We start from the raw sequence: 19248 nt of genomic DNA, 5'->3' as shown, positions 1-19248 counted from the left end.
GTCTAAAAGAGCAGGGGAATTGGGAGGGGTAGGGGAAGGGAAAAAAGGGAAAGGAAAAAATATGAGAAGAGGAAAAAAATGGAAACAAGGTCTTTGCAAATAGGGAAGGGTGGAGGGGGTGAAGGGAGGGCAAGGGAAGGGGAAAAAAAATAAGAACCAAGAGACTCATGTAATGGTACACGATCCCAATGATGAATGTAACTGTTTTTGTACCTAAAATGTACCAATAAAGTTAATAGGGAAAATATAAAAATAAAAAAAAAGGAAAAAAGAAATGAAGAGCAGCAGTGCAGGGCGTGTGTGTGTGTGTGTGTGTGTGTGTGTGTGTGTGTGTGTTTGTGTGTGTGTGTATAGGTGCTGAGATGGACATTGTGGCAGCAGGGGTGGTGCTGAGGGCAGGGTTGTGAGCAGTCACCCTCACACTAACGGAAGTGCCTGGCTGGGGCCATTGTTTTTCATATTAGGAGGACTTCAGCCAGGTTAACAGTGAAATTGTGAATTTCATAATTTATTGTAACCTGGTCATACTCTTCTGCTACTTTCAGATATTTCTTTACAATTTAATTGGTTCATATATTTACCTCTCCTTCTTTTACCCAGTGCTTACTACATTAAATTAGTATGAACTGAACTCATTTTTTTTTTTTGGTTTTTTTTTTTGGTACCAGGGATTGAACTCTGGTCCTTGAGCTTGGGAGTCAGGCGGCGGAACCACTGAGCTAAATTCCCGGCCATGAACTCTTAAAAACTTTTAGTCAGGGGCCGGGGATTTACCTCAGCGGCACTGTGCCTGCCTTGCAAGCACAAGGTCCTGAGTTCTATCCCTGGTACCAAAAAAAACCCTTTTAGTCAGTTGAAAAATGTGCAACACATTTACTTTAAATTCAAACAAGATAAAAATATGTAAAAGTCTCCTATAATAATCTCTAGGAATAACTATTATTGATTAGTAGTATACATTCTACTGAAGTTTTCCAGTAGACACGCTAGTGTATAGTTTCTAGTTTTCACATAATGGTACCAGACTCTGAGTATTGCAGATTATTTTTTTCACACATACATAGATCTTGTACATCTTTCACTGAGAGCCACCTTGTTCTCTTATTCACCCAGGTGACTGGCCCACACTGGCTGTGATAAGCAGGGCTGCAGTGAGCTTTCCTCCTGTTTCCCCAGACTCTGAGAGTGGCTGAAGGAGCGAAGTTCTTTCAGACATGTAAAAATAAGATTAAATCGTCTATAAACCCATATGTCTCTGTCCCCAGGCTTCCGCAAGATCATGACTATTATGGCTTGTATCTAGATATCCCTCAAAAACCTTACACAGTCATAGGTAGGGCTGCATCTAGAGTGTGTGATGTTGGGATCAAGGGTGTGTGATTATTAAATTAGTCCAATGATTGGTTTGGTGTAATTCTGGACATGGATAATGGGAAGACCCACCCTGGTTGTGAGTGCTACCTGCCCTCAGGACAGTAGCCTGGATAGAATATAAGGGACAGAAAGAGGGCTGCTGTTGTCACTTGCTGTTGCTGCTGCTTTGGTACCTTGCTGCCTTCCTGCCTTCTACCGTGAACTGTTTCTCCTCTGTGATGCCCATCTGCAATGCTATGCCACCCTGCCTTGAGCCAGCCAACTATGGACTGAAACCTCTACAAACTGTGAGCCAAAATAAACTTTTCCTCCTTTGATGTTAGGTGTTGGGTCCTTTTTCTCAGCAACAAGAGAAAAGTAACCAAGACAATGACCCATCTTATTTCCTGAATCCCCTTATTTCCAACACCCATTCCAGATAGAACTTTGATGCAAATTCCAGATATTAGATCATTTTATATTTATTTCAGTATGTTTTTCTAAAGGACAAGGACTCTTTTTATATCTGGTTCTTTTTTTTTTTTTGTACCAGGGATTGAACTTGGAACCTTGAGCTAAGGACTTTTACAAGCATAACCACATTATCATACCTAGAACATTAATGATACTTATAAAAATATTTTATTAGTGCCTTTTACAAAATATTGGGTTTCTGCCAGGTGTGGTAGTACACACTTGTAATCCCAGAACTGAAAAGGCAAAGCTAGGTGAATTGCTGTGAGTTTGAGGCCAGCCTGGACTACATAGTGAGCTCAAGGCCAGCCTGAACTACATAGTGAGACTGTCTCAAAAAAAAATTGGGTTTCAGTGTGGTATTTTCTTACATGCATATAACATATTTTGATCATATCCATTCCATTACCCTGCCTCACAGCCCCATACTTAATTTGATCACATGCATGCAGGGTGCAAATTGCTCTGATGATCTCAAAATGTTTTTCATGGTTAGTTCAGATTGCTATCATCCCTGTGGCGTCATCAGTAGAGGGGTCAGCAGACTTTTTTTGTCAAGAGCCAGATGGTAAATACTTTAGGTTTTATGGGCCCTAGGTAATCTCATCCCCATATTTTTCCTTTTTGCTTTGTTTTACTTTTTTCAACCCTTTAAATTTCTTTTTGTAAGTGCTCTTAAGGTACAGGCTGTACAGGTGCAGCTATTGTTGGGTTAGGTTGCAAGTGATGTGTGGCTGAGCCTGCTCTGACATGCTGCCACCTGTTCTTTATCCTCAGGAATTAATTAACATTCACATTGATTTATATACTTTGAAAAAAAATTTTTTTCTTATGGCTCTAGGGTTAGAACTCAGGGCCTCATACCTGCTTGGCAAGTGCTCTCCCATTGACATTGTATTTTAGCACACATGTACATATGCAAGCATGCAAACAAAGGCACAGCACAGCTTAGCCCAGAATGTCCTCAGAAAGTGAGAGCCTTGGGGCCATTACTCATGGCACTCCTAATTGCTTCCTCCTCTCTCCACCCTCCTGACTTAGATGAGTGAGTTTAGTTTGCCTGTTTTGAAGTTTTCAAAAACTTATAGCCAGTATGATGATGCATGTCTGTAATCCTAGAATTCTAGGAGGCTGAGGCAGGAGGATCACAAATTCTAGCTTAGCCTGGGCAATTTAGCGACTTTAGTAACAACCTGTCTCAGAATAAACGGGGGAGTATCGGGGGTGTAGCTCAATGTGAAGGCCCTGGGTTCAATTCCCAGTACAAAACACACACACACACACACACATGCACTCCACAGTGGTTATATCCTCGTTATAGTACAGTGTCAAAATCTGGGATTGACATTGGTGCAGTTGATACCAGACACAAAGCAAGTGTTGTCTCAGTGGTAATAAAAATTAAACTGAGGCAAAGAGCACAAATTCAAAGGCAGAGACTTTAATTGAGAAGGAAGAAGAAATGGGGAAGAGAACTGGGCTTGAGAAGAGTTGAAAGGGGCATAGAGCTGACCTAAAGTCAGACTGGCCTTTTCATAATGAATAAGGCAAGCTTTCCATTCATGAGTAGGGGATGCAGGTGTGGGCTAAAGTCTGGCAATTTTTCACTGGTCTTGGGCAGTGCTTTAAAAAGTGTTGTCATTTCCTGTGCAACTGTCTCGGCCTTAAGGAATGGTCAGCCTTTTTATCCCTGCCCTGCGTGAACATCCTGGCCTTGTGATAAGGAAGAGCTGCTGTATTTGCAAAGTGAACATGTGGTGGTGCAGGAAAACATGGTCATGCTTTTTAACAAGTACAGTAACAGGTTTAGGGGCCAGGAGTTTGTTCTTCCTTTGCTTTTGTGTGGTGAGTCCTGACAGTTTTATTCTTGGAGACTTTATGGCAAAGGCATCCTAGCTTTAATGATGCACTTGGCTTTTGATTATTTGAGAGGGTAAAGAGATTGGATTTTTTTGTTACTTTGTTTGCAATGCAAGAGATCTAATCTGAGGTATCGCACATGCTAGGCACATCTACAGTTTAGAGTGAGAGGGTAGGGAAAAACAGCATACTTTTTTTTTTTCATTAAGTTTATTGGTACATTTTAAGTGTATACTATGATGACATATATCATTGGGAATTTGCACCTTTACATGATACATCTTGGTTCTTATTTTTTCCCCATTCTTCTACCCTCCCTTCAACCCTTTCACCCCTCCTGTTTACAAAGACTGTTTCCATTTTTTCCTTTTCTCATATTTTTTCCTTTTCTTTCTTTCCTTTCTCCTACTCCTTCCACTTCCTTCTCCCCTTTTCACCTTTTCTTCCTGTTTCACATGATCTATTATACTTTTTTTTTTTTTGGTACCGGGGATTGCGAGGCAGGTGGCGGAATCACTTGAGCCCCCGGCTATCTATTATACATTTTGATTCTTATTTACACTTTCAGTTTCTCACACCAGAGAAACTAGTTAATATTTACATATGTGTGTCCTGTTTATTTCACTTAAGAGTATGACCTCAATGTACATCCATTTAGCTATGACTCTAATGACTCTAGTTTCTCATTCTTTATGGCATAACATACTTTTAATGGGTAACAAGTCCTGGGGTAAGGCCTCCAGAGAGCACATACTAGTTGTCCCCATAGTGTCCTCTGTCTTACGGTGAATAGATTTAGAAATGGAAAACACAACAGGCTTCTGACATCAGTTTAGGGTTAGTTAACCCCTGTCCACTAAGTAAGCAATACTTACAACGCAGCAGAAGGCATCAGTTAGATGTCCTCTAATCCAATTTAGTTATGCCCTCCTCAGATTTTGTTTGTTACAAGCAGGTCACAGAACTCAGGGAAACATGTTTACCCATTTATTATAAAAGACATGACATTAAAATGTCAGTTGAAAAATGCTATTATCAACCTGGTGTGGTGGTGAGTGCCTGTAATCCCAGTACTCAGGAAACTGAGGCAAGAGGATTGCTGCACGTTCGAGGCCAGCCTGTGCTATAGTGAGTTCAAGACCAGCCTGAATTAAATTGTGAGACCCTGTCCCCCCCAAAACAATAAATGCTGCTTGTCAAATAAAAGGATAGTATATCAGCATATGAAAGGGTCAAAGATACCATACCAGATTTCATAAAATTGGCTGAAATATATGTAAACTAGAAGCAAATAAATAATACCTAAAATATAACTCAATGATCTGATTAAAATTAGACCATAATATCAAATGCATAGAACAGAATTACATTATTTATGAATCATTTGTCAAATAGCTTCTCTTATTTCAGATGCTCAAATTGGCTTCTAATGGTTTGTCAGATAAAGTTTTCCATAATGAACAATAGTTAAAAAAAAAACAAATACAGGATATGACAAAGTAAACAAAGAGCTACGTTTGTGAAGAGAGGCAGAAGAAACAAGGAGCTTCCATGCCTTCCCCCAACACCCCTTCTGGAAGCTTCCTGGACTCAGTCCATTTGGGGAGTTTTTATAGGTGCTTCATTATGTAGGCACGATTAATTAAATCATTGGCCATTGACACTCAGCTCAGCCTCCTAATCCTGCCACCTTCTTTGAGTGACCAGCCCCACCCTGAAACCATGTAAAGGCAGCCAGCTACCATTTACCTGATTAGCATAGAAAATGACACACCATTTTGGAGAGTCCAAAGATTTTATGAGAAAAGGCCAAATAAGCATTTCACCACATCACAACAATGTATTTTTATAAATCTTGATATTTAGTAGTTTTCTCACTTCAAGATTTTTACTAATCTTTGCTTTTTGTATTATTTTAGAATGACTTGTCAGTTTTCAGACTCCTCTGCCCTCCCCTTCAAGACCTGTCAAATTTTTTTTGTTTGTTTGTTTGGTACCGGGGATCGAACTCGGGTCTTTGCGCTTGTGTAGCAGGCGTCGAAACCATTGAGCCAAATCCCCGGCCCCACCTGTCAAAATTTTGATTGGATTTGTGTTGGTTGTACATGGAAGTTGGCAAAACTTACAGCTCTAAGGCCAAAACTGGCCTAGTACCTGCTTGTGTGAATGAAGTGCAGCTGCTTGCATCTGGTCACACATAGTGGCCCCTTTATGCTGCAGTAGTGAAGTTAAGTTGTTAGGGTTCTGAGCTGTGTGATGATGTTACAGTTCTCTGTGCAGGGGTCTTGGACCTCTTTCATTAGAATTTATTTTTAAGTATTTGGTTATTTGTGTAAGTGGTATCTTTAATTGAAATTTTTATTGAGATAATTGTGTAATCACATAGTTGTGTTCTGACTTCTATCTAGATGTCCCCCTAAAACCTCATGAGCTCATAGGTGGGGCTTTTCGGAGCTGGCTGGATCTAGAGTGTGTGGTACTGGGATTAAGGGTGGGTGGTATTAAATTAACCCACTGATTGGTTTGGCATAGTTCTGGATATGGATAATGGGAAGGCCCAACCTGGGTGTGGATGGCACCACCTAGAAGGCTGGTAACCTAGATGGAATATAAAAGGAGAGAAGGTATGCAGGTTTGCTACTGCTGCTTGCTGCCTTCTGCTTGCCATGCCTCCCTGCTTTGGAACCAGCTGACTATGGACTGAAAACTGTGAACTGTGAGCTGAAATAAACTTTTCCTTTTTTAACTTGTGGGTGTTGGATATTTTGTCTCAGCAATGAGAAAAATAACTAAGACAAGTTGTATGTAATAATGTGAAGAAAACCCTTGTATACTTTTTTTTTGGTACCGGGGATCGAACTCAGGTCCTTGCGCTTGCGCAGCAGACAGCGAAACCGCTGAGCTAAATCCCCGGCCCCCTTGTATACTTTGACCAGCTTCTTCTAGTGGTAGTATTTGATGAAATACTAGTACTGTACCACCAGGATACTGATGTTGACATGATCTACAGATCTTAGATTTCTTGTTTCACTTGTACTCCTGTGTGTGTATGTGTTTGTGTGTGTGTGTACGCATGCATGTGGATGTGTTAAGTTCCTTACAGCCTATTGTCTAGGTACAGTTGTGCATCCAGCATCATGGTCAACATCCAGAACAGTCCAGAAATCATTTCTAAGTTCTTTGTATTCCCCTTTATAACCATACCCACCTATCTCCCCACCATCTGCCTCCCTACCCCTTCCCTTGGCAACCACTAATCTCTTCTCCATTTCTAAAATCTTGTCATTTCAAAATATTATTTAAATTAAATCATATAATATATTATCTTTAAGAATTACTCTTTTTTTTTTTTTTTTTTTGGTATCGGGGATTGAACTCAGGACCTTGTGCTTTCGAGGCAGGTGCCGGAACCACTGAGCTAAATCCCCGGGCCCAAGAATTACTCTTTTGCTCAGCATAATTTCCTTTAAAGTCACTGAGTGTCATGGTGCATGTTGTAATAAAAACACTACATTGTGAGTTCATGGCCAGCCTGAACTACATGGTGACCCTGTTTTAAAAAAACCTAAATAAATAAACATCAAGTTTGTATGTCTCTATACAATTTTTTTTTCTTCTTTTTGTTCCGGGGATCGAACTTGGGACCTTGTGCTTACAAGGCAGGTGACAGCACCACTGAGCTAAATCCCCGGTCCAAATTTTTTTTTTTTTTTTGAGACTGTCTTACTGTATAGCCCAGGTTGGCCTCAAACTCATGGTGATCCTTCTGCCTCAGCCTCCTGACTGCTGGGAGTACAGGAGTGTACTACCATGTCCTACTTCCTTATATAATTATATAGGATATGGTTCTTCCTTTTGTGTTTTCTGAAAGAGTCTGTGTAATTTGGGGGTTATTTTCTCTAAAGTGATAGAATTTGAGACAGGGTCTTGCTGTGTAGTTCAGGCTATACTTGAGCTCACTATGTAGCCCAGGCTGGCCTCGAACTCATGGCAATCCTCCTGCCTCAGCCTCCTGAGTTCTAGGATCACAGGCATGCGCCACCATTTATGTGTCAAATAGTGGCTGTGTGCAGGAGCCTGTACTGCCCTACTGGAGACACAATGTCCTGCTCACACAGTGCTAATCTAACCCCAATCTGTGCAGGAAACTCCTCACAGGTACTGCTGCACTCTAGGGCTCTCTGTCCTGGGAGGGTTGTTTCCTATAATTTTTTTTTTTAGCACGTCTCTTGTCATTTCTCTTCCAAATACTTGGAAGTTAATCATTCTCATGAGAGTTCTTAGAGGAATGTCCTGGCTGTATGGGTTTAGCCCTGTTTGTTAATCTTGTGTGTTTGATTGCAGGTGATTATGTTCTTGAAGAAGAAGGACAAGTTCATCAGCCTGGTGCTGAAGCACATGGGCACCTCGGCACTCATGGACTTGCTGCTGCGCCTGGTCAGCTGTGTGGAGCCTATGGGGCTCCGGCAGGAGGTCCTGCACGTGAGTGCCAGGGTGGTGCTGTCCCATTCTCTGCAGGGGCCTGGCCCTAGCAGCTCTACCCAGCTCCTCGGCAGACATTACCATCAGGGTTCCTGTCTGTACCTTGTCCTACTTTAGCCCATTCAGAAGGAGAGTGCCTTCTCCTCCAGCATTCTCTGGCCCCCTGCTCTGTGTTAAAATAGAAGCAGGCTTTGCTCACCTCCAGCCCTTACTCCTGATGTACCCACTGGGTCTTGGAGCAGGGGCTCAGTAGCTAAGTGGCTCCACACAAAGGCTGTTAGTTATTCTAGAGTGTGGATGAGTCTGTCCTGAGGATTAAAGGACCTGCCTGTAGTCCCTGGAAAGAGGAAGGTTCCCAGCCCTGAGGGTGCACTTGTGCTCCCTGTTGTTTGGCAGGCTTTGTGTTGCAGTTTGAAAGTTACAAGCTATTGAGACTTTGCTCTTTTTTTTGTCAGATGTTGTAAGTGGTTATTCTCACTCTTGGGACCATAATTCATTTCCTCATGGTGCTAACATTTATACAGTGAAAGATGCGCATCAGCTGCTGTTAGTAACTACTAGTGGGAAGCCTGCATAACTATATACCATACATGGGTCGAGGATTTAGCTCAGTGGTGCCACCGCCTACTTTGCAAGCATGAGATCCTGAGTTTGATCCCCAGTACTAAAAAAGGAAACAAACAAACTATATGCCATCCAGCCTTTTACCTGTATTACTTTATTCTGTTTGCAAGGCAGCCCTGTGGGTCAATTTCCCACCCCTATATAAAGGGCATCAAGTGCACCAGAGGAGCCAGGTCTGCCAGCTCTGCTGTGCCCTGACATGATCATACTGGGCCTCCATTGCCCTTGACCTTGAAGAGTGTCAGCTTCAGCCTTTACTGTGCTTGTACAGCTACCCCAAGGTCTTTCTACTCTTCCTGGTCCTGGAAAGGCCCCGATCCTGTAGGGAGCTGCAGCATATGTGGCTTCCATGTTCAGCTGGGCTCCAGGGCTTGTTTCTTTGGGCCCATCTGTACCCTGGGCTTCTGAGATGTGTCCCAAAAGTGTGTGAGCACCATTAGGTCAGATGAACAATAATCTACCCACTTAAACTCTTTGAGCCACTCCAAGAGTTTATTTCTTGGTCTTCTTTCTGGGTTCTGGTTAGACTAATGTGTCAGGCAGAGCCTGTCCTAGGAAACCTGGGTGGATGGGTGTCTGCTGCACCAAAGGAACTTCTTTCCATTTAGTTAGATGTGAGCAGAAATGTTGATGGGCCTTTTTTTTTTCTTCCTTTTCAGTGGCTTAATGAAGAGAAAACCATCCAGAGACTTGTGGAATTGATCCATCCACATCAGGATGAAGACGTGAGTCTCACAGAGTCCATCTTGTTATATGAAAGCCATGTGTGTGGGCTGTCAGAGCACCCACTGCTGCCAGAGCAGGGGACAGGTCACTCCTCTCTTCTCCTCTGAGCACCAGTTAGATAAATCTCTTCCTTTAATCAAGTTCTAACATCTTGACAGGTTTTTGTTTATTATTAAAAAGTATTGCATAACAGCTGGGAATATAGCTCAGCAGTACAGTGCCTCCATGGCAAGTGCAAGACCCTGAGTTCGAGTCCTAGTAAAAACAAACAAAACAAAAAACTAATGCAAGGGCCAAGGACGTAACTCAGTGGCACCATGCCTGCCTGGCAAGCGCAAGGTCCTGAGTTCGATCCTTGGTACTAGAAAAAAAAAATAACGCAATTAAAAAAAAACTTGGGCCGGGGATTTAGCTCAGTGATTCCACCGCCTGCCTCGCAACCAGAAGGTCCCGAGTTCGATCCCTGGTACCAAAAAAAAAAACACCAAAAAAACCTAATGCATAACAGAGCTAGGGGTATAACTCAGTGGTAGAATTCTTGCTAGTGTGTGCAAGGCCCTAAGTTTGATTCCCAGCACTAAAAAAAAAAAATTAAAGCAGCATATGATTTCAATGTGGTTAGTGACTGTTTCTTGACTTTTTGGCTGAGATCAAGTGTAATGAGCCCAGTGAAGTCTAACTAACCCAGCCCCAAAATTATAACATGTATAAAAAATTAATAATATGTATTATAAAAACAGTCTACGCCTGCCTCGAAAGCACAAGGTCTCGAGGTCAATCCCTGGTACCAGAAAAAAACAAAGATCGGGCTGGGGATTTAGCTCAGTGGTTTCGCCACCTGCTGTGCAAGCGCAAGGACCCGTTCAATCCCCAGTACCAAAAAAAAAATTTAAAAAGACAGTTCAGTTAGGCATGGTGGTGCACACCTGTAATCCCAGCACTTGGGAGGCTGAGGCAAGAGTTCAAGGCCCTGAAGTTTGAGGCCAGCCTGGCCTGCATAATGAGTTCAAGGCCAGCCTGAACTACATAGTGAGACCCTGTCTCAAAGAGCCACCTCCCCCAAAACCAGAATTCTAACAGGCAAGTTCAAACCCTGCCTGGGCAATGTAGAGACCCTGTCATAAAATAAAAAATAAAAAACCATCTGGCTGGAGATAAAGATCAGTGCAAAGGACCTGGGTTCAATTCCCAGTACTCCCCCCACCCCCAATCATCTTGAAGAAGGGTTGCCTAAACAAGTCCTTTTTATTTCTAGCAGTTATTATAGTTGGGTATCCAGCAGAGGGCTAGTAGCCCCTCTGCTCAGGGTCTCTCACAAGGCTACAGTCATCTCAGGGCTTAACTGGCTTAATTTAGGGAAGCTCTACTTCCACAGCCACAGTGCCTTGACAAAATTCAGTTCAGGGCCTGTGGCATAGGCTGCCCTCAGCTCTACACCATGTGGGCCTCTCACAGGGCAGGGCTCTCACCTTGAGGCATCCGGGTTCATGGAGTGAGCTGGTCCTAAAGCAGACTTCTTCAAGTCCATCTTAAAAAATGACAGCTCTCACTTAGGCTGCATTCTGCTCTTTAGACTTGAATGGGTTCAACCCACACAAGGAGAGTGGTTTCCAAGGGCATGACTTCCAGGATAGGGTGACTAGGGGGATCCTAGAAGCTTCCCACTGTAATTCCATTAACATGTGAGGTGATCTGTAGATACAGAAGCGAAAGCCAGCTCCAACCTAGGGTTTCCTACTGAACAGATCACTTTGCATGCCACATGCAGAAGAGTTACCCCACACACTAAGCAAGAAGTCAGCTTTCCACTGGATCCCGCTGGCTTTCTTCGAGTTCAGTTCGGTTCTGAATCTCTATTTGGAGTTTGCTTCAGATCCCACAGGTTGAGGCTGGCTGTAAATTAGGCTTCTCGGTCTCCTCCCTGGGTTTGATTAAATTGCTTGAAAGGCTCACAGAACTCAGGGAAACACATGTCCTGGTTTATTATAGAGGTTATTACAAACTATACAGATGAAGAGATGCATAGGGCAGAGCATTGAGGAAAGGGTGCAGAGCCTTGTCCCCTCACCAGGTGTACACCCCAGAAACATCCACCTGCTTCCCTCTCCAGACACTACCAAGACCCAGACCTTTGGGGGTTTTTATGAGGACTTCAGGGCATTGGCATGATTGCTAATAGAATAAGAAGGGAAACCCAACAAGGCCATCTGGTCAGACTCTTCTTGGCCTCACTGTGCAGCATTTTTCCTTCCAGGTCATGATGCAGGATCTCTCTGCAAAGAGGAGAGTCTTGTCAGACAGGAAGATCAGAGTCATGAACCAGGAACTGTGGATGAAAGCCAGATAAATATTCAAGCCAGGTGTGGCAGCACACACCTGTCATCCAAGCAACTTAGGAGGCTTGGGGCAGGAGCATTACAGCAAATTCAAGGCCTGCCTTGGCTACATAGTGAGTTCAAGGCAAGGTTCAGCTTGAAACACAAAATACAAAAGAAGACCCTGTCTCAAAAATATAATCTTTTTTTGGGTTCTGGTCCTGGGGATCAAACTTAGGACCTTGTGCTTGCAAGGCAGGCGTGTTGCCACTGAGCTAAATCCCCAGCCCTCAAAAATATATTCTTATTGTAGCATCATAGTTGACAGCAGGGCTTCCTCTCTCAGTTTCCCTCCCTGGTCCTTGTGGTAATCGCTGGTGAGAGTGTGGGTTATATTCTGAGAGGCCTATGCATTGCATATATTCTACACACACACACACGCGCACACACACATACACACACACACACATTCTGATCTCAGCAATTTTGAAAACAGTGGTGTTAACTCATGTCCAAGGTTTTCATTGCTACTTGGTCACTACTTTGTCCCTCATCAGCCCACTGAGCTAGCCAGACAGTTGGGAGAGGCTGCATTGGCTTCTGTAGGAAGCAAAGAGTCTGCTCTGTCTGATATGTAGAGCTCTTGGTATGAATGTCATGGGTTCAGTGCCAGAGACAACCAGCTGTTATCCTTTCCCTGAAGTAGACTTGCTGCAGTACACATGCCATGCTTCGGGGGTTTAGGGGTGCTTTCTCTCTGGGTCACACTGTCTCCCACAGAGCACCCCGTTGTAAGCCAGTACACATTTGAGTCAGGGTGGGGCAGGGGCGGTATTCATGTTTCCCTAGGAAAGTTGAGTTCCCTCTTCTCTGTAATGACTTCCCTATTTTTCCTTAGCTCATAGGAGTCTTTCTGAATAATAGCAGCTACTTATCATTAAATTGAAAATATAAAATCACTTAACTTAGTCACATGTTCAGTATATCTCAAAACATGGATCAAAGGTATAGAGCAACATCTGTGTAGTGTATTTGACCATTTGGGGTCCCATTTTGAATACCTGGGAATGGGCAGTACAGCTAAAAAAAGAAAGAAAAGAATCTAACAGATTTTCTTTTTCTTTTCTTTTGGTACCAGGGATCGAACTCTGGTCCTTGAGCTTGCGCAGCAGGCGGTGAAACCATTGAGCTAAATCTCCAGCCCTTTTTTTCTTTTTAGTACTGAGGATTGACCCAGGCCCTTTGCACTGAACTACATACCTAGCTATTTTTTAAAAATGTATTTTACTTTGAAATGGGGCTTGCTAAGTTGTTCAGGTAGGACTTGAACTATGATCTTTCTGCCTCAGCCTCCCAAGTAATGGGAGTGTGTACCACTGTGCCTAGCTCAAGTCTACATCTTGACAATGAACAAGGAGATACAAGCTGCTTTGAAATGAAATGAGCCTGTTATCCTGGAGTCATTGTAGAAAACTGCCTCTGAGAAAGTTTGAATCTGGCAGTGGTTTGGCAGTGGTTTGCCCAGAGGCTGGTCCGGCTGCCAGCTGTAGGTAACTGAGACATCTGTTTCCCTGTCTTTGCAGAAGCAGTCGAATGCTTCTCAGGCACTCTGCGACATAGTCAGGCTGAGCAGAGACCAGGGAAGTCAGCTACAAGAGACTCTGGAGCCAGACCCCCTCCTTACAGAACTGGAGTCGTGAGTACCGGGGTGGGTGGGTGGGGGTGCTGTGGGCCTTGCTCCAGGTCATGGAGATGTGCTGGAACCCTGGTGAGCACCAGGATGTGCTGTTGCCGCCTCTGATTCAGTCGGATGAGCTCCCCAGTTCAGACCCGGGGAGGGTCTTGAGTCCCCAGCAAGATAGGAGCCTGAGGCTCTGCCTAGAGCAGGTTGTTGTAGGGTCTTCCGGGAAGGAAAGCATTGCTGTGTCACATGTCTTCTCTGACAGGCAGTGACCTCTATGTGTGCCCGACAGGCAGGACTGTGTGGAGCAGCTTCTAAAGAACATGTTTGACGGAGACCAGACAGAGAGCTGCCTGGTCAGCGGAATGCAGGTGCTGCTTGCCTTGCTGGAGCCACGGCGGGCTGGGTGAGCCTCTCCCTGAGAAAGTGGGGCAAGCTACTCCGATACTGCAGGATGTGGGTGCCCAGAGACTGGCTGGCCCGTGTGTTTAATTTTTGATTATGCATGTAAGAATGTGGATAGCTGTCCCTGGTTGCAAAGGTCAACTTTAGCTGGGTATAGTGACACACTTTTAACCTCAGCTACTCTGGAGATTGAGGCAGGAGAATTGCAAGTTCAAGGCCAACCTGGACAACTTAGCAAGAGCCTGTCTCAAAAAATAAAGGACTGGGGATGTGGCTCAGTGGTAGGGTGTTTGCCTAGTATGGCCAGGGTCCTGGATTTAATCCCTACTGCTGGAATAAGAAAAGGGAAAGGCAAGAGAAGAGGTCAACTTTTTGGCTACAGCCAAGTCTTCTGGCTCTCACCGTCAGGAGTGAGCCCAACCCAAGGGCCATGCATTTATACATGTGTGGAGTAGTTTAGTTTCCCAGCACTGCTCCAGCAGGTCCTTATAGCTTATACGTACCACTATAAGGGGTTCCACTCTGATATACCGCTATGTTTTTACGTGAGTACAGTATCTCCCGTGCCAGGGCAGGGCCTCATCTTTGTCTCCTAAGCTGGGTGAACATGCATGCTCATCTCTCTGTGAGCAATGAATCAGGAATAGGGCTGTCCACCTTCTTTTTCACTCATCAGATGTCATTTGAATACCTACCTTGTTGCTTACACAGAGGCCCTAGGAGACAAAGATAACTAAGATGTAGCCTCTCTTCTATTGCTCCCAGTCTGGCCTAGAAGATCAGCTTGCAGATAGCAGTTCTGCAGTGTGGAAGGTGCAGTAGCCTGGCACCTGGTGCTGCGCAATCCATGAAGTCGGGCTAGTGGGTGGCCCTCACTAGTCAGGGAGTGTTTTCCTTGAGAGGTCCCAAATAGAGACAGTCTTGACAATGAGGGGCTCCTGCTATGGGCACCAGTAGGGGGCAGTGATGTGTGGGGATGGGTGGAGCTTATGTGGAGGTACCCCTGTGTCGTGAGCCTTGGAAAGGTTGCCATACTGGCTGTCCTCAGGTACAGCTATTGGAAGCCTGTTGAGGTAGAGGCAGAATCCCAGTTCTCAGCCAAGACAGGGAAACAGCAAGACACACAAGTGTGGATGAAAGGTTAAGTTTATTGGGGATACAGGTGGTTAAGACCTTTCCCAGACACCAGGCAGAAACCTAAGGAGGTATTTGAAACTGCTTTGAGCATGCAAGGGGCCACTGACAGAGTCATTGGAAGAGGGATGATCTGAGGTCACCTGTGCACTGCAGACAACACAGCAGCATGGGGAGTCAGCAGCAGGGTTCATCGACCCAGGAACCCTTGCAGGGAATGCTAGATAGGTGCTGGTGTTTCTGGGTCCTTGTCCCGGGGCCTCACCTGCTAGGGTAGTGATCTGACTCTTCCAAGGTGACTGCAGTTCTTTTATTTCCATATGCTGGGGAGAACTTCATTACCCCTGGCACTCATAGCTTATCCCCTGCCACACCCCGTACTGGGATCGAACTCAGGACCTTGCACTTGCAAGGCAGGCATGGCACCACTGAGCTACATCCCTGGCAAAAGATTCTGCTTTCTTGTTTTGTTGTTGTTGTTTTTCTTTTTTTCCAGTACTGAGGATTGAACTCAGGACCTGTGCTTGTAAGGCTGGCAAAATCCCCAGCCTTGTTTTTTTATTTTTTAAAGAGAGAAAAGACAAGAAATCCCCAGCCTATGTTTTTGTTTTGTTTTTTTTAAAGAGAGAAAAGACAAGAAATTGGCTTAATCTTAATAGTGAGATTATTCCCTTTTTCTATCCATCCCCCAATATATAGTTATTAGTTTATTTTCTAAAAATAGAATTATATTCAGCAACTGGAGTGTTGATTTATCTAATTACAAATCCAGGAAACCTTGGCTACGTCTGAGGACCTAGCCCAGCCCCACATGTGACAGAGAGACAATGAAAAAGGAAAACAGATAAATCAGCTGTTTCTCTTTGTTTTGTTAACCCTTTTATGTATTTAGAATTTTTCCTGTAGCAACCTCTGTAACTTTTATTATTTGAAAAAATAGTTAAATAAATATCTCACTTAGAGAAATTTTCCTTGAAAAACCAAGAAGATAATGTGGCCAATCTGTCTCCTGTTTCTTGGTTGATACCTGGAGACACCAGTAAATATTTTCAAAGCAGGTAGAGTGAGCAGGCCCCATTAGGGGCCTGGGGGAACAGGGCAATGAGTCCTGTGCCACCAGACCCTAGCCCTGTGGTCACCTGGGAACATTTTCCTAAAGGCCCTGGTGTCTTTCTCTTCTTTCTGTACCAGTCACCAAGTCATGTTGGAGGTCTTGCATAGTGTCATTCTTGAGATTTCTCTTTGAGAGAATTAAAAAGAGCTCTTTCTGAAGGAACGTGAGTTGGATGCTGGCAAGGTGCATGAGATGTGCATGTGGCACAGTGCATCCGCCGAGGCTCCATCTGCCATCCTCATTCACAGGACAGAGGGTTTGGTGGACTCCTTTTCTCAGGGACTGGAAGGGTCACACACTGTCAGCAGCAGTGTCCTGAATGGCATTGAGCCACGGCTGAAGGACTTCCACCAGCTCCTTCTCAACCCACCGAAGGTAAAGGGCTGTGAACCACTGCTGGGGCGTTTGGGGACCTCATTAGGATGGGGTGATGTGCAAGGAGAGGACCCCCACAGTGATCCCCAGTGAGTGTGCTCTGACATTGCCCTTCCCAGGCCCTATTTGAGAACCATCAGGCAAATACCAAACCCCATTCTTTCTGGATGCTCTCCCTTCATCTCTCATGGGGAGAGGGAGCATTTTCCAGCCTCCAAGTTGGCAGCACCCAACCAAGGGCTTCTGGGCCTCTGTGGGAGTCAGGGAAGCCCTTCTCACCCAGCAGCTCTGGGCAGTGCTTGGGTCATACTAAGGAAGGTGGAGTACAAAGATCTCTGATACCCTTGCTGTCTGCCGTGGCCCCTCTTGTTTCTTTGGCCTCATGTCATAACCACTCTCTCAGGTGCAGCCCCATCCCTCTTCCCTGGTGCTTCTCCTCAGCACCCATACCACCCTATGACATCTCTTACTGACATCTGTTACTTACCAGCTTGTTTGTTGTCTACCTTCCCCACTAGCAAGCAAGCTCAGTGGAGCCAGGGATTTTATTCTGTCAGCCTGTAATACTCAGTTAATGAAAATATAGTTGCATTATGCTCCTGTGAGGGATCAGAAAATACCCACATCCAATCTGATGAGGGGAGCTTTCCCATCCTCTGAGTATTTTGGGAATCTGTTAACTCAGATTCCTCAGGCTGTTGCCCCAGAAGGAGCTCACAACATTTGTAGTGAAGTGTTGTGCTGGGGACTCCCGTCTGACAGTCTTCTGGCCCTCAGGTTGGCACTGGTGACTCTTTGTGGACACATCTCATAGGCCTGCAGGCTCAGACAAGATTCCCTGGGCTTCCCACCTCGCTCACTCTGTCAACCCTGAGGGGAACTGTGGGTGCTTCCCTCTGTGGACTCCTTCACTTGCTCCTGCAGGCAGTTCTGCCTTGAGGAACCCCCATATCCACACCCTACTCCCCCCAGCATGGGTCACATCATAAAGCAGTGGCCCTGGCCCCTGAGTAGTTGCCATGTGAGCCTTGAAAACTCAGCAGTGACCATACTGGTCCCAGGGCTCCCAACTGGGTGGTGCCTCCTGTGTTTGCAGAAGAAAGCGATCCTGACCACCATTGGAGTGCTGGAGGAGCCACTGGGAAACACCCGTCTGCATGGCGCTCGCCTCATGGCTGCGCTGCTGTACACAAACACACCCACCATCAATCAGGAGCTCTGTCGGCTGAACACCATGGACTTGCTGCTGGTGAGTGGGCATCTCAGTCAGCCCTATGTGTCTGCATGTGCCATGTATGACAGACATGCAGATGTGCTAGGCAGGAGAGCAGTGAGGCAAGGTCCATCAGGGGCCCTGAAGAAAGGCCTGGAGCAGAGAGGTGTGGGTTCCACAAACCCCAGTGGAGCACACAGAGGACAGCCTGGGGCTTTCAGGAGCCCGCCCTCTACCATGGAACTGCCCTAACACCAGTGTCCAGTCCCATTGTCTTCTCTCTCATATTCTGACTCAGGATGGACACCACAGCTCTTAAATAGAAAATGTCCTGAGCTGGGTGCAGTGATGCACACCTGTAATCCTAACTACTTGGGAGGTTGAGGCAAGGAGGAGCAGAAGTTTAGGGCCAGCCTGGGAAACTTGGTAAGACCCTGTCTCAAAATAAAAAGGAACAGGGATGTACCTTAGTGGTAGGGCAATTGACTAGCATCCCTGAGGCCTGGGTTTGGTCTACAGCACCACAGGGGAAAAAACATGTTCAGAAGGGGAAGCTTCCTGTCGTTCACAGGAGAAAGTTGCCCTTGAGACTGTTGTCAGAGCCACTCCATTCAGCAGAAGCTGCCCAGTGGCTTGTGGGATGCTGTGGGTGTCTGCAGAAAGGGATAGGTGGGCATGGCAGGTGGGCAGCACAGGCTGTGGCAGCAGAGTGGGCAGCAGGTGCCATTGAGGGGAGCTGGGGCCCTGAGGAAGGGGTGCTGGCAAAGGCAGTGCCTTAAGTGGGGGACTGGCAGCAGCTACCACTTTCATTCTACCTTGTCCTGGGCCTCACTCGCAGAAGTCTGAAACCTCCCACAAACTATTTCCCAGAATGAAGATGTTTTTCTGGGGACTGGGCCTGAGGACAGTCACTATTGTGGTTGAAATCCTAGTCTGCACCAGCGGAGTATTTTTTAAAGACCCACTTTCCTTTTCTACTCTTCAAAATAATTTTCTCTCCCAGTCTTTCATTTTTATTTTAGTAAAGTGTCGTAACCTTTTGCCATTTTTAACTATTTTTAAGTGTAAAATTCAGTGGTAAGTACATCTACAATATTGTATAACCATTAGAATTACCTATTTCAGAAGTTTCTCCTTTGGCCAGAGAGACCCCTAAAATGCTAACTTTCCATTCCACCCTCTCCTCAGTTGCTGACAACATCTATTCTGTTTTTTGTTTCTGACTTTGACTATTCTAGGTACATTATATAAGTGGAATCCATGGTGTAGCATGTGATCATTTTCTTTTTTGAGACAAGGATTGACTAAATCTTAAAATGGTCCAGGCTGGGCTCCAGTTTGTGATTCTCCGCCTCAGGCTCCCAGAGTGCTAGGATTACAGGTGTGCACACCCCACCTGGCTAATTTCCTTCCTTTTGCAGTAGAATGGTCTATCATTTCAAGCACTGAACACATTTTTTAAATCTGTCCATCAGTGGACACTTAGGTTTTC

General features: G+C 45.0%; 1 protein-coding gene across 11 annotated transcripts in view; it reads left to right on the top strand.

The window, feature by feature from the left end:
- The window catches only part of Ppp6r2 (protein phosphatase 6 regulatory subunit 2), a 103065-nt gene that overhangs the window by 68348 nt on the left and 15469 nt on the right, over positions 1 to 19248 (top strand). For 10 of the 11 annotated variants that reach the window (XR_002395194.1, XR_015452197.1, XM_087213618.1 and 7 more), the window contains 6 exons: positions 8032 to 8169; positions 9453 to 9518; positions 13418 to 13530; positions 13808 to 13921; positions 16417 to 16543; positions 17640 to 17792. Coding sequence is in view for 9 of the 11 variants with exons in the window: in XM_087213618.1 (XP_087069744.1) it covers positions 8032 to 8169; positions 9453 to 9518; positions 13418 to 13530; positions 13808 to 13921; positions 16417 to 16543; positions 17640 to 17792 (711 nt within the window). In the remaining 2 variants the exon portion in view is untranslated. The remainder of the gene's footprint in view (positions 1 to 8031; positions 8170 to 9452; positions 9519 to 13417; positions 13531 to 13807; positions 13922 to 16416; positions 16544 to 17639; positions 17793 to 19248) is intronic. The other variant, XM_021258717.1, reaches the window with a different exon arrangement.

The sequence above is a fragment of the Heterocephalus glaber genome, unplaced genomic scaffold (assembly GCF_053883595.1).
Source record: "Heterocephalus glaber isolate CG9 unplaced genomic scaffold, H.glaber_assembly_v1.0 deba00001444, whole genome shotgun sequence".
Taxonomy (NCBI): Eukaryota; Metazoa; Chordata; class Mammalia; order Rodentia; family Bathyergidae; genus Heterocephalus; species Heterocephalus glaber.
Note: the sequence above shows the minus strand (reverse complement) of the source record. Positions and strands in the feature narration are given on the sequence as shown.